Genomic DNA, 13287 nt, shown 5'->3' on the forward strand with positions numbered 1-13287 from the left:
AAAAGCAAGTGCCAGTGAAAAAGACACTATGCTGGGGTGAAGAGGGATGTTTGTTCTCCCCCTTCTTAATATAAACCACTTTAAAAGGCGACTCTTGGCCCAGTTTCCAGGAGTTATATTAGAAATTCACATCCCCACGATATCAGAGGAATTTAATTCCCTCAGTATGCTTAAAGTTTCAGCCATACTGTGTTCAACATGCATATTCTCAGTGGTAGCTGTGCATTAACTACCAGAATAAACTAGCACACACATGTACCCATTCCTGTTAAAAATAACACAGACAAAAATGAGTTGCCATTGTCAGAGTTCAAGTGTGTGTCCGTGCATCTGGTTCAAATAAACTCATCTGTTGATATGGAAAAGTAGCAGAGAGACTTCTTATATATTCAGTTTATTTCATTTTCAAACATTAAAACATATTGAATGGAAACATGTATCCAACTTCAAGTATAAAAAGTTAAACAAATTACAATATAGTTTTTTTTAAAAATCTCAGAACACTACTAACAGCACAATCCTATGACTGTTTACTCAGAAGTAAGTCCCATGTATTCAATGGTGCTTGCTCTTAGCAAAGTGGACATAGGATTGCAGCCTTATTTTTCTGAAAAGAAATAAAATAGTTCCATTTTAGAGAATTGCATCATTCTTTTCATCTTCTTTCTCTTCCTTGATTAGAAAGTTTTGTGGCACTTAAGGCTAAAACAGTTGATTGTGATTTGTTTGGGGGGGCCAATTTATCAAATGCATGAAATAGCCATGTTATACACACACACTAAGTGAAGAGAAGACAAAGAAAAGTGTTCCAGAAAGTCAGTTAAAAGAGTTAAGCCAATTCTAGAAATAGCAGTCATGGCACAGTACTAAGTGCAGCACAAACCAATACAGAATCTAATAAAATGAATAGAAAATCCCATTTGCCTAGGCGTGACTCACTCCAGATTTGTGGCAGCTGATGATGGCTCGGAGAAGGCCAAAAAGTAGTAAATCCTGGGGAGTGATCATTTAACCAATCATTCTGCCAAGACATCTACGTAATCATCACCATCCTCAGCAACTGGAAAGGAAAAATTAAGCCCTCTGATTATTTCTTTGAGTCATAAATGGAGCAAGAGGACAATTTATTAGCACACTCTAAATAGGAGATGGTTTATACTGGACCCATCTCTGCTGAGAGACATGATGCTGTATACATTGAGAAAGCAACATTATTATTACTATTACAGAATGCAACGTATGGAAACATTCTATGTAATGAGGGGCCTGGATTTACATGTTACACGATCATCTTGTGTACTAAATTAGCCCTGATGGCCACTTATAGTGGAAAGCAGTATCATGAGGAAGAGATCTGTTGTGGTAAAGTGACCCACTTCTGCATTGCAAATGGCCTCCTCTTGATGAATGCTTTGCTGATAAGCAGCTGTTGAGATTTAATGCAGTAATACCTTGACTTTCATCCTCTTGACTTTAATCACTTTGCTCTTTCAACCTTTTTCAGTTATAACTACATTCAAATTTTATCCATGAGCTCTCCTCTTTCTTCTAATTTCACCCAACTTTCCATGACATTCATCAGTGTCTTTGGTTTTTCTTTTATTTCTGTTTATTTAGTTTTTGTAAGTATTCACATGTTACGTAGTTATTTACGTTTTTTGGTGGCCAAAATAAATTTGTAAACTAAATAAGGCTATGCTTTGACATTCATCCATTTTTTACTTTCATCCATGCTCTGGTTCCAGTTTTTAATAAAGAGAATTGTCTTTTAAAAAAAAGAATGAGGAAGATGGATTAAGCATTTTATTAACTTCTTTCACTTCCTTGTTATTATCAGTTCCAGTTCTGGTTCCAGAAATAGGATTTGGCCTATGAAAGCTTATGCTTAGCCTTAAAAGAACTATTGCACATTAAATACACTTAAACAAGTGATAGCAACCTTATGCTATCAGATCATTCACCCAACTAGCAAAATTAGTATTACCTGCCAGTCCTTCTGCGTCAGGCCCAAGTCTCTTTTAGTCCAGAATGCTCTGTGAAGCCCATAAAGAGGAGATGAAGGTTTGCTCCTTGGCTTTGATAGGCAGGAGCTCTCCAGAGACTTAGGCAAAGCATTTCTGTAGCCTTTGTCACCTGAGATCCTTTAATTAGTCACTAAGGCTTCTTACTAGGGACCTTCTTCATGCAAAGCCTATGCTTGGCCACTGAGCTATAGGCCCAACATAAGAACAGCCCCACTGGATCAGGCTATAGGCCCATCTAGTCCAGCTTCCTGTATCTCACAGCCCAAGCACAAGCTTATCCTCTCCTGCACCCAAGCTTTCTCAAATATCCCATATATTACCATTTTTTGGTTTCAGTTCTGCCAAGGCACAGCCTGAATATGTCCTTGACTTGTGCAGATCTTGGTAGCCACTGACCCAGGCATGGGACTGGATGATCTCAGTCTTACTTAGAATTGTTTTTAGAATTATATATAATGCAGAAGTATTTAGCAATTCTTTACAAAAGTATTTAACAAGCCATTCTCAGAATGACTTTCCAGGAATACAGTAGTTAGTCCATGTCTGTCTTAGAGGTGGTTACATGTTCTAAGATGTGATATTTTTAGTCATGGGACATGCATTGATCTCTATGAAGAACGGTAACTTTGAGTCACAAACAAATCTGTGTTGAATGATGTATGAACAAAGGGCAAAAGGTAAAATGCCTTCCTAAGAAAACAGGTGTTTCAACAACACACATACCACTATAATCTGATAGACGTGTGTGAGAGACTTTTTTGTGTAAATAGGTGCTTTTGTTTCTACTGGAGATTTTGTTTGCTGTTTCTGATATTTCTTGTTTTAATTAATTTGTTTTAGAATGTAATTGTGAGCATCTCCATGTTTCAGAGGAAAATAGGTTAATAACAAATCCCAGAGTATTTTGAAATCAAAGCTTTTCTAGAAGACTATCCCCAAAGTTTTATTGTTCAATGTCTTTAAACTGACTTGAACACCTTATTGGTTAATGCAGTGTTTCTCAAACTGTGGGTCGCGAGCCAATTTCAGGTGGGTCCCCATTCATTTAAGTATTTTATTTTTAATATATTAGACTTGATGCTACCATGGTATGTGACAGCATTTGGGGAAATGTTACAGATCTGCACTTTTAACAACCTACTATGTATAATCTTTTAACAATGACAGTAAATGGGACTTACTCCTGGGCAAGTGTGGGTAGGATTCAACCTAGGCTTGTGAAAAATTTCCCTGCTTGATGATGTCATTTCCAGTTATGACATCACTCTGGTGGGTCCTGACAGATTCTCATTCTGAAAAGTGGGTCCCAGTGCTAAATGTGTGAGAACCACTGGGTTAATGGAACATCCAAAAGACATCCAAAAGACCACAATCCGATATACTTACTCAGGAATACTATATGTCCCTTTGATGTCTGTGGAGCTTAATTTTTTAGTAAATATTCATGGGCTCAGACGGCATGAATAATTTCATTTCGTCCCTTAAGTGAGTTTGCTCAAAACCTCTCAAATTCCTCAAGTATTCTTGCATATACACAATTTGCCCCTTATTTCCACTTGTCCTCCTTGTCTTTTTCCTTTTCTTTTTTTAAATGTTTTAACTGAGGATTTTCACTCAGTTGAAGAAATCTTGGGTGGTTAATCAGAAAAAATTGTAATCAACTGGTTCATTAAGGCTGCAATACTAAACATAGTTACAAAGGAGAAAATTCTATTGAACATAGTGAGACTTACTGTACTTCTGAGTAAACATCCACACTATAGACCTGAATAGGTTTTCATAAAAACAATAAGCGTGAAAGCAGCCATACACCTGCTTTTTAATATGCACACACATTTCACAGGAGCACCATCTTAAGAACCATTTCTTTCGTGTGAGAAAGTGTATTGTTCTAACATGGTGCCTGTGCACTTTGGTTTTTGGTAAGTGCTCGAGTTGAACAATTAACAATTTTTTTATAAATGTGCTGCCTGATCATTTAGGTGCTCATAAAGTTTCTTTAATTGATTAGTACTGCTTTTAGAGGTTCTTAAATATTGTGATGCATTTCCTGTGTTCCATCGACATTTTTTAAGCATGGTTGATATTTCTATGTCTTCATTATGAATGTTTTCTCATGGTGGACAGACCAATCCTCCACCAGTCCCACGACCCTTCCGGGCTGGTTCTTTACCCTGCCCTGCCCTCCCCCTGCCCTATTCTGCCTACTCCCCACCTCCCTACCGCACTGAAACGACTTACTGCTGGCTAGCGCTACTGGAGCGCCAGCTGGCTCTCCACGCAGTGCTGAGGCTCAGCATTGACTGGCACTGCCTGGTGCTGGCCCATTGCTGGCAGCCCCTCCTCTCCAGGTACTATGAGCGTGCCTTACTGCATGTTTGCAACACACAGCGCTGGCACTGAAGATGTTTAGGATTGGGCCCGAAATCTCATCCATGACCTTTTAAAATGCATTTATTATATTTTTATCCAACTCCTTCTCTAAAGAAAGGAAACATATGGCCTGCTCTTCCCATCACTGTTCCTCACAACCACACTGCTATTGGGTTAGGTAGAGAGATAGTGAATGGTCCAAGTTTTACCTACAGTGCAATCCTATGCAGGTCTACTCAGAAGCAGCTCCCATTTTGTTCACTTGAGCGTATTCCTAGGAAAGTGTGTGTAGGATTTCAGTCTTAATTTTCATGAACATTATCGTTGAGGGGAGAATTGCATTAGTCCTAACTGAACACTCTAACTCATTGCTTCCCAAACATACCTTCATTGCAACACCTTGGTACCTGGAAGGAAGTGGTGATAATGGCAACTTGATTGTGCAATAAATGTCATTGCCACTTACGTCATCATTTGGAGGCTGGAAGCAACCCTACAAACAGTGGTAGGGAGCTCAGGGTGGGCAGGAGAGCTTTTTAAAGTGCACAAGAATCGCACCCATCAGCTCTGCCACCAAACCGAGCCTGCTGCTGCTGTTTGCCGATATTTTCAGAGTTACAACATGGTCTCGCTGCCAGCAGCAGATGTCCTGCAGTGCCTTGGTGGGTGTCTCTGATAACCTAGGGCAGTGGTTCTCAAACTGGTGGGTCGCAACCCACTAGTTCGTGTTAAGGTCCCCTGGTTCCTTTCAGGAGCGGGGAAAGGAGCAAGGACAGCGACAGCGACGCAATCCCCAGAATCTCATAGCTAAGGGGGGAGGTGAAGGGGTGCTTTCACTTTCACTCGCTGTGGGCTGCTGCAAGCTCCAGAGGGTGCGGGGAGCCCTGCACAGCCCTCTGCAGGTCTCCCCAAGGCTTAGAATCTTCAAATGACACAATTGCAAAGCACTTCCAGTTTCCAGGAGGTCCTGCAAAGATTTACTTAGGAAGTAAAGCTCCCTAAAAGTTTGAGAACCACTGCCCTAGGGCATCATGATACACAACTTTAGAAAGCTCTGCTCTAACTAATATATCCCAGTGGCCATGTTTTAGCCTCACTTCATTCCTTTCTTTCTTCAGAAATGCAGTTTCATTTAAAAACAAGGTTCTGTTGTAAGCTTTGGTCATTTTTCACATTATTGATCACATCTATGGTTTTTGTTTTTTTTAATTTGAAAGAAATAATTATATTCCCTGTGATCTTTCTTGTGCCACAGAATCATTATAGGGTCTTATATTTATTACTCATATGCTTTGTTCAACTCTTACCAGGAATCACATATGCGTCATCTCTTTCTTTGTGGAGACTTTGAGATCCTTGATGGCACACAGGTTTGTGGAGACTTTGCGATCCTTGTTGGGATACAGGTTTGTGGAGACTTTGCGATCCTTCGTGGGTTACAGGTTTCTGCAGACTTTGGGATCCTTGTTGGGATACTGGTTTGTGGACCCTTGGAGATCCATCATGAGATACAGGTTTGTGGAGCTTTGGAGATACTTGGTGGGTTGTAGGTTTGTTTACTGGATAGCGCAGGTGGATTACTAGTCCCTGATTGGGTTTTTCATAAGTAGAAACTAAATCCTTTAAAGTTCTGAAGTCTTGTTTTGGAGAACCTTCCGATGTCTGCAAGTTGATGTGAGAAATAAGTGGATTGTTGCTAAATTTACACTAAATTTTAAAGTCTGTGAATAGTATTTCTTTCCTACCCAGAAGACAGAATGCTGACTGGAGGTAAAGTTTAATTTGAGTGAAAGTTTTTCAGTTTGAATCTGGAGCTGTCATTTAATAACAGTTAAAAAGTACTAAAAATGTTGATCTCAGCAGAGTTCGACCCCAATCAGATTGCAGCCTACCAACTGTGAAGTGTGATGCGTTGCCAAGATTTAAAAACAATGAGCAGTTAATAAATAAAGCAAGTCATCTGAAACATTTTTTAAAAACAGTTAAATGTGTAACAGCCCAATCCTATCCACACTTTCCTGGGAGTAAGCCCCATTGACTTTAATGAGATTTACTTCTGAGTAGACATGCATAGGATTGGGCTGCCAGTTTGGCAGGATCTTGTTCAATGAATTTTTCTGTGGTGTTTCTGGGATTGGAATAAGGGGAATACATTAGTAAACACATATTTCTTTAATTATTTTACCTTTAGCTGTAGATGTTTGCTTACCTGGATCATAAAATGTCCATTATGTTTCTTGAAGATTCGATATGTGTAGATAATCTGTTCATAGCTTTCAAAAACAAATTATAAAACACATTAATGAGTGATTTTATTATCAGAAAAATGACTGGTATGTTGATATACGTTGAAAAATTGTACATACGTAGGCTTGTAGGAGATACACATTTGGAAAAAAAAATCATCCAGTTCTTAAAAGAAAAGGCCATGTGGGCTACCAGTCTGCCATCTGTTTCTGTATTATATACAGGTTGACTACAGTGGCCCTTGGTTGATTCCTGGTTACCTCTAGTGTATAACATCAAACCACTGGTATTTGCTGTCATTAACTGTCTACCTGGATATGGGCATACTTTGGACTGTTAGCTCTCCTGATTGCATTCTAATTCAGGTGATCTGAAGACAGCAACAATGTGAAGAAACACATTTCTGTTACAAGATTGTATTATTTTTGATTAGTTAGGTGCTGTCATCTGTTAAGATCTAGCTTCACTGTCCATTTCCTACAACTTAAAAAACTGAATACTGATAAGTTGGAACAGCTGTATTTTTTTAAAAAGGCTTGGCTCAAAATAGCAGAAAATAAATGTAGTTTAATTCCAGTTCTTTTTTACAAATATAAGAAGTTGTCTTATATTGGCTGAAACCAAGGGTCCCGCCAGATCAATGCGCACCACAATTTCTATGATAATGACTCAACTGGAACGGTCATAGAAACTGGCTTCCATGTATAGTTCACCTTTCTGATTGAGGTTCCACTATTCTTATGTTAGCCCCTCAACTGGAGAACACATTGAATTTCAATTTTCACCAAACCCCTTGAGTGGAGAGGCTGTAAATACTATTGACAATGAATTGGAAAGTAAATTATTGAATTACCGTATATTTGGAGATATGTCTTTCATAACTTGATGAATTTTTTGAAAAGCACAAAGAAAATGTGTATGAATATATATGCCATCGTATATTTATATATGATTTATTTCCTTGATATTTACTTCACTTTAACTCACAAAACTGCTTACAAAACAAACACCATCTCTCTCTCTCTCTCTCTCTCTCTCTCTCTCTCTCTCTCTCTCTCTCGCTCTCGCTCTCGCTCTCATACACACACACACACACACACCATCTCTGAAAGAACATCTTCCATTTTCCAAAAACGGGTCAATCTTCAAAAATTCCAAATATAGATTGAACCTAGGCTGCAATTCTATCCACACTTACCTGGGAGTAAGTCACATTTACTATAATGGAACTTACTTCTAAGTAGACACACATAGGCTTGGGCTGCCAGTCCACTCTTAAGCCCATTGGTGTCAATGCTTTTGACTTTATCATGACTAACTTTCATGAGTGAAGATTAAACTGCATTTCTTTCGAATTGAGCTTTTCCTATTCAAAAGAGAGAAGCACTTTACCGTATTTTAAAAAATAAAAGGCAACTAAAATACAGTACTTACAAAACACAAAGGCAGAAGACTCCTGGAATGCTCTCACTGTTCCGTATTAAAAAGCTTCCATTTTTCCCTTTTTTGGTCAATATTTTTTCACAGTTTTCTTTAGTCATATTTCCATGGAAGCACTGTAGTTCCATTTGCCTATAAAAGTTGTTTGCAGATAAAGTCTTGGAGATTGATGTGAAAAGACTGTTCTCTTCTGAATTGAAACCTGAACTGTTAATCAAAGGATGTTGAAATTGCCACAGTTGGTTTTCAGCAAAGGGGCTGGGTTTTTTTTTTTAAACCCTTTTGCCAAGTGTAGTTATCTACAAGGCGGCACAGGAAACACAAACTGATTAAGTTTCTCCAAATGTCTTAAACCAAGGACTTCTTTTTGCCTAGAAAAAAAAAACAGAAAGACTTTTTTTAGTACTGTAAAAGAGAGATTCGCTCAGTCTAATTTCTTGCGCAGCGTAGTGAGTACATGTCAGAAATCTTCACGTTCAGCACTAGAAGTTATGTTGCCCCCAAGTCACTGCTTGAGCACTTCTGCCAAATCACCCAATGTGATCACCTGTCAGAGGTAGGAGGGACTGGATCCAGTTCCTTCCTCTTATCAAAGAGAAAACAACTCATTCTCTGTTTCGGACCTGCTAGCGCAAGAGCAAGTTTGATCCAGGCAGCCACTGAAGCAGTGAATATTTTGATGTCATTTATTTTATTTTGTAGATTTCTGTCTTGCTTTCTGACAGGAGTGCCCAAAGGAGCTTATAATATTGATAAAAAGCAATAAATAAGACCTTCCATTTTGACAGAGTAAGATAAATTGAGTTGCGCTCCCTCACAGGACAAGCTGGTGTTAAGTAGCTATAGGTCTTAGATGCTGAGATCCAAGGAAGGAAAGCTGCCCTGCCCTGCAGCACCCTTTTTTGTACGGGATAGTCCAAATACAGATGGAACTCTACACATGACAAATGGCTTTGCACATGGATTACTTCTGCTGCTGTGGGTTGCTCGTAGATTCAAAATTCTGTTCAGTCAGAGTTTTACTCCATGACTCTGGGAAGGAATGAACTTACGGGCTGGGTGCCATGGACTAGCTTTTTTACCTAATGAGCCTAAACCAATCCTAAAAGGGGGGGGGGTGTTACCAAAAGGGCTGTTTTGTTTAGGGGAATAATTACACTGCCCTTATTGGAACCTTAGGATTGTAAGCTGGATAACAAGACGGCGTAATGCAGAGAAATTCCCTTTTGCTTAAAGAAGGTGAGAGAAAGATAACTTTTAATAAAAGATTATAGTTTTATTACAAAAGCACAAAGGTAAACATAATGCACATGGAGAAATGATAAGTGTATGTTTCTTGGTCCTAATACTTGAATCCAATGTACCTAGCTTTCATGGTGGTTGCTTGTAAAGAGTATTTGGTGCATCCAAGGAAATTAGAAAAAGGAAAGGTTGTAGGGAAGGATTTTAGTGGTCCCTGATCTGCCAACACCAGCTGCTAACTAAAGATGGGGAGAGAAGGGGAGAAAAAAGGGGGGAGAAGAAGGGGAAGAGTTCCAGGCGCAAGATAGTTACCTATCCTGTATAGTAGTTGGAGGGGGGGGAGAGTCCTGTGAAGAGGACCCTCTGACACAACATAGATGTGTTGGTCCTTGGAGAGAGAGAGCGCCTGTGAGAGGAAGCCCTCTCTTAAAAAGAGGTGCTGAGCTGGATGGTAGCTTGATTACTACCACACAGCAGGGTGCTTAGAGTGTGCAAAACATTGAAAGGATCAGGATGTCAGTTATCAGCAAAATTCAATGGGGTCTATGGCTGGCTTCCTAGATGGGGGAACTTAAACAATACCATGAATCAGCAACACAAGAAGGCAGTTCAAGTTTGCATACAGTACTTAAAAAGTGATTGGGTTAGGAGACACACAATGATTTAAGATGCCAGACTTCCTCCCATAATGTGTGACCATGGGGAGGTGGTGGTTGTGTAACCATGAGCTTGTGACTTGACCAGAGTTTTGGAAATGTGGCCTGTGTGAGAAGTTTAGCCTGCATGATATTTTAGTCCATAGTAACATAACCAGATATAGAGAGAAAATCACAACTAAAAGGAAAAAAGGGGATTTTCATGTAACAGGGGGGCTAACTATACCACTCTAAAACTGGGAAGGAATCTTCTGACAGTTAAGTTTCCTGTTGGAAAATAGGAGTGGCACTGGTCTTTGTAACAGGAATGATAGGAAGACAAAAAAACTTATAGGAAGCATGATAAAGCAATATAAACTGCTCAGGTGGGTCGTAATCATTTCTTACTTCAGGTATCCGATTTTGCTACAGCCCTTTAATTCCTTTTTATAGAGAACTGAAGTGAATTTATTTGGATTTCTGTTTTAATTTAACCTGCTCTGTATCTGAAACATTTTAATGAATTAACAACTAACATACATCTTTAAGCCATTTCTGCCCAGTGTTGCATATATGCAACAGGGATCAAATGTGTACACTTGTGGGCTGTGCAGAAGTGTCAAGTGTCAAATATGGTTGCTTTTTTTAATATCAGTCTTCAAAAAAAACCCCAATAATAATTCCAATAACCACAACCTTAAGCACCTTGCTTCAGAAACTGGTGATTCACCCAATACTATTCAGTAAACAAATGGCTGAGCTGGGATTTAAAAATAACTTTCAGTATCTAAACTGGACACTCATGAGCTATCAGTATTTCGCTGTGGTTTTTGTACGTCAAGGGTGCCATTTATTCTTGCATTCATCACTGATTATAATCTAGAATAATATTCCATATGATATGATTATGTTTTTCTCCGATAGTGGCGTAGCTAAGGGGGGTGCAGGGGTAGCAAGCTTTAGGGGGGCAACAAGCAGCAGGCAACAAGCTTTAGGGGGGCAACAAGCTGAGCTTGACACTAATGGCCAAAATTGTGAAAATTTTGGTATATGCAAATATTCCCAACATGTCATATATCATTGGAAAGGTAATTTAATGCAGAATGCAATGAAACAAACCACATTGGAGTATCTGTATTCTATCAAAGGTTATGGCCATTTAACCAGAAAACAAAAACACAACTGCTTTAAGGAACAAAAAGTGGATTTCTTTAACTCAAAACTGATCTATGAGACTGATTGTTCTGAGAGCCAATGAGATGTCATTATGATACAGCGTGGAACCAATAAGGTGTCAATATGAGTCAGCTCTCATTTCCATGTATCATAATACAGCTGCTCCTGCTAACTAGTAAAGAGGCACTTTTTCAAGTGGTGCTCCTCTTATATTTAGAAGAAGAGAATAACCATCCCTTTTCACCCCAACACAGTGCCTCTAACCAATAAGGGGCAAACTTTTTATTTATTTATTTAATTAAATTTGATTTCCCCCCCCCCCGGTGGAGAGGGGGGCTACAAAATCTTCTTTGATCCCAGGTAGCAGATAGATGCCTTAGCTATGCCACTGGCTGGGGGAAGGTAGCAGATCAAGCGGGTGATGAACTACTGGGGAGAGGAGGTAGGTTTCCCCCCAATTTGCACTTTTTAAAAAGCCTGGGTGTGATGTCACTTCTGGCTATGACATCGCTTCCGGGGCATCATTTTGAGCTCCGCACTGGGCTACACGTTCATTAGCTACGCCACTGTTCTCCGAGCTCTTATGCTAGCTTGAATGAGAGAAGTACCACTGGAAAGCTGAGGGTGAGGCAATGGTAACAGACCGCGGGCACAATCCTAACCTACTTTCCAGGTAAGGGCATTGCATCTCTGAGGTAAGGGAACAAACATTCCCTTACCTTAAAGAGGCCACCGTGACTGCCCCCCAACTGCAGGATACAGCACATGCTCCATTGGCACAGCTATGTCTGAGCTGGAAAGTTGGTTAGGATTTGGGCCTGCATCTGGGAAACCTGCAACGTTTTGCTAATTCCACCACTTCTCTCTACAGAGCCTTCAGTGTTTTGATGAAGCAGCAGCAGCCATCACACCAATCCCTGCCCCGTCAGACATGCCTAGCAACTAGGAAACTTGACATCAAGGCAAGGGACTCAACAGGTCTAAGTGACAAACGAGGGTGAATGTAGAGAGGCGAGAGCTGCCCATGAAGGAGGGACTTGTTTTCCAGGACTTGGGGTGAACAACAAAAACCAAATAGATTTGTAATGCATAGTACCTGCATTTCTGTACCTGTTCCCATGAACCATTCAGTGTTCCCACTAACCCACGAACCATTTAGTGGGATTTTCACTAACATGGTCACAGCAGTGTCAGCTGAAAGGCAGCAGCAAAAGGGCACCAGATTGTATTGCTCCAATACCTGCCATTTTGTGATTGTTCTGTTGCCTGCTCTCCAAAATTACAGGTGCAGCAAGGTAAAGAGTTGGATGGAGAGTGCCATTTATGTGCGACAGTTATGGGCACTGTCGCATATGTCAACTCTAGACAACTTATTATTATTATTATTTTAAAAAGAGCTCTACAGGTTCCTTGTGACTTCTTTGTCTCCGAGAGGAAACCACACACACATACAATATACAAACAGCGTATCTCATTGTGACTCCCTGTGAAATGAGACACTGAATCAATTTCAGGGTTTTCCCCCCCTTATATTCCCTGAGCATGCAGGGAGCATGATACTTAGATCCTCTCTCTGCCTGCCACTTTTATGCAGCTACTGCTGTTTCAAAAATGGCAGTTGAAGACCTTTAATTTTTTGCCTGGCTTTTGCTTTATGATCCTATTAGAAAAGTGAAACCTTTTTCAGTTTTGAGTCTGCTGCTTTCACATTTGTGTGCTTTTAGTCTGCAGCTTTTAAATATGCTTTATTGGGCTGGTCCACTGATTTGTTTTAATTATTTTGTATTGTGAGCTCTCTTGTTCCATCTTTTCTCTTCAGACACATAGAAATGATTAACAGTCCAATCCTAACCAACTTTCCAACACTGATGCAGCTGCAATGCAGCCCTGAGGTAAAGGAGCAAGTGTTCCCTTGTTCCCTTACCTCCATGACAAGGCCTCCATCACTGCACAGCTGCATCAGTGCTGGAAAGTTGGTTAGGTTTGTGCTGTACAGGTTGATATCCATGGGGGTTCCATTTCTAGAACCTCCACAGATGCTGAAAACCATGGACAAAGTACAACCTTTTTCCTCAGACAAGTCTGTGCCTTTCAGGAGGCACTTCTGGTTTTCTCACAGCCCTTGCTCCCTCTCACTGAGGCAGATGTCA

At 40.0% G+C, this 13287-nt stretch overlaps 1 protein-coding gene across 1 annotated transcript; it reads right to left on the reverse strand.

Annotated features, from left to right (window-relative positions):
- Nucleotides 1-500: 500 nt before the first annotated feature.
- On the reverse strand, nucleotides 501-8435 carry LOC136644458 (SH2 domain-containing protein 1B-like). Its single transcript, XM_066620360.1, has 4 exons — nucleotides 8079-8435; nucleotides 6607-6670; nucleotides 5705-6059; nucleotides 501-1060 (listed from the first exon to the last, which is right to left on the reverse strand). Exons 1-4 carry the CDS (start codon nucleotides 8210-8212, stop codon nucleotides 1017-1019), a joined length of 597 nt encoding a protein of 198 aa, XP_066476457.1. The 5' UTR covers nucleotides 8213-8435; the 3' UTR covers nucleotides 501-1016.
- Nucleotides 8436-13287: the final 4852 nt, after the last annotated feature.

This window comes from Tiliqua scincoides, chromosome 3 (assembly GCF_035046505.1).
Source record: "Tiliqua scincoides isolate rTilSci1 chromosome 3, rTilSci1.hap2, whole genome shotgun sequence".
Lineage (NCBI taxonomy): Eukaryota > Metazoa > Chordata > Lepidosauria > Squamata > Scincidae > Tiliqua > Tiliqua scincoides.

What these genes read in the sequence shown, in the direction of transcription:
- LOC136644458 (XM_066620360.1), bottom strand. Translation starts at nt 8,212, where the DNA reads ATGGAACTACAGTGCTTCCATGGAAATATGACTAAAGAAAACTGTGAA. An exon ending in GTCTTCTGCCTTTGTGTTTT is followed by an intron (nt 6,671 to 8,078) that starts GTAAGTACTGTA and finishes TGTTTTTGAAAG; the next exon opens with CTATGAACAGATTATCTACA. An exon ending in TGACGCATATGTGATTCCTG is followed by an intron (nt 1,061 to 5,704) that starts GTAAGAGTTGAA and finishes TTTCCTTTCCAG; the next exon opens with TTGCTGAGGATGGTGATGAT.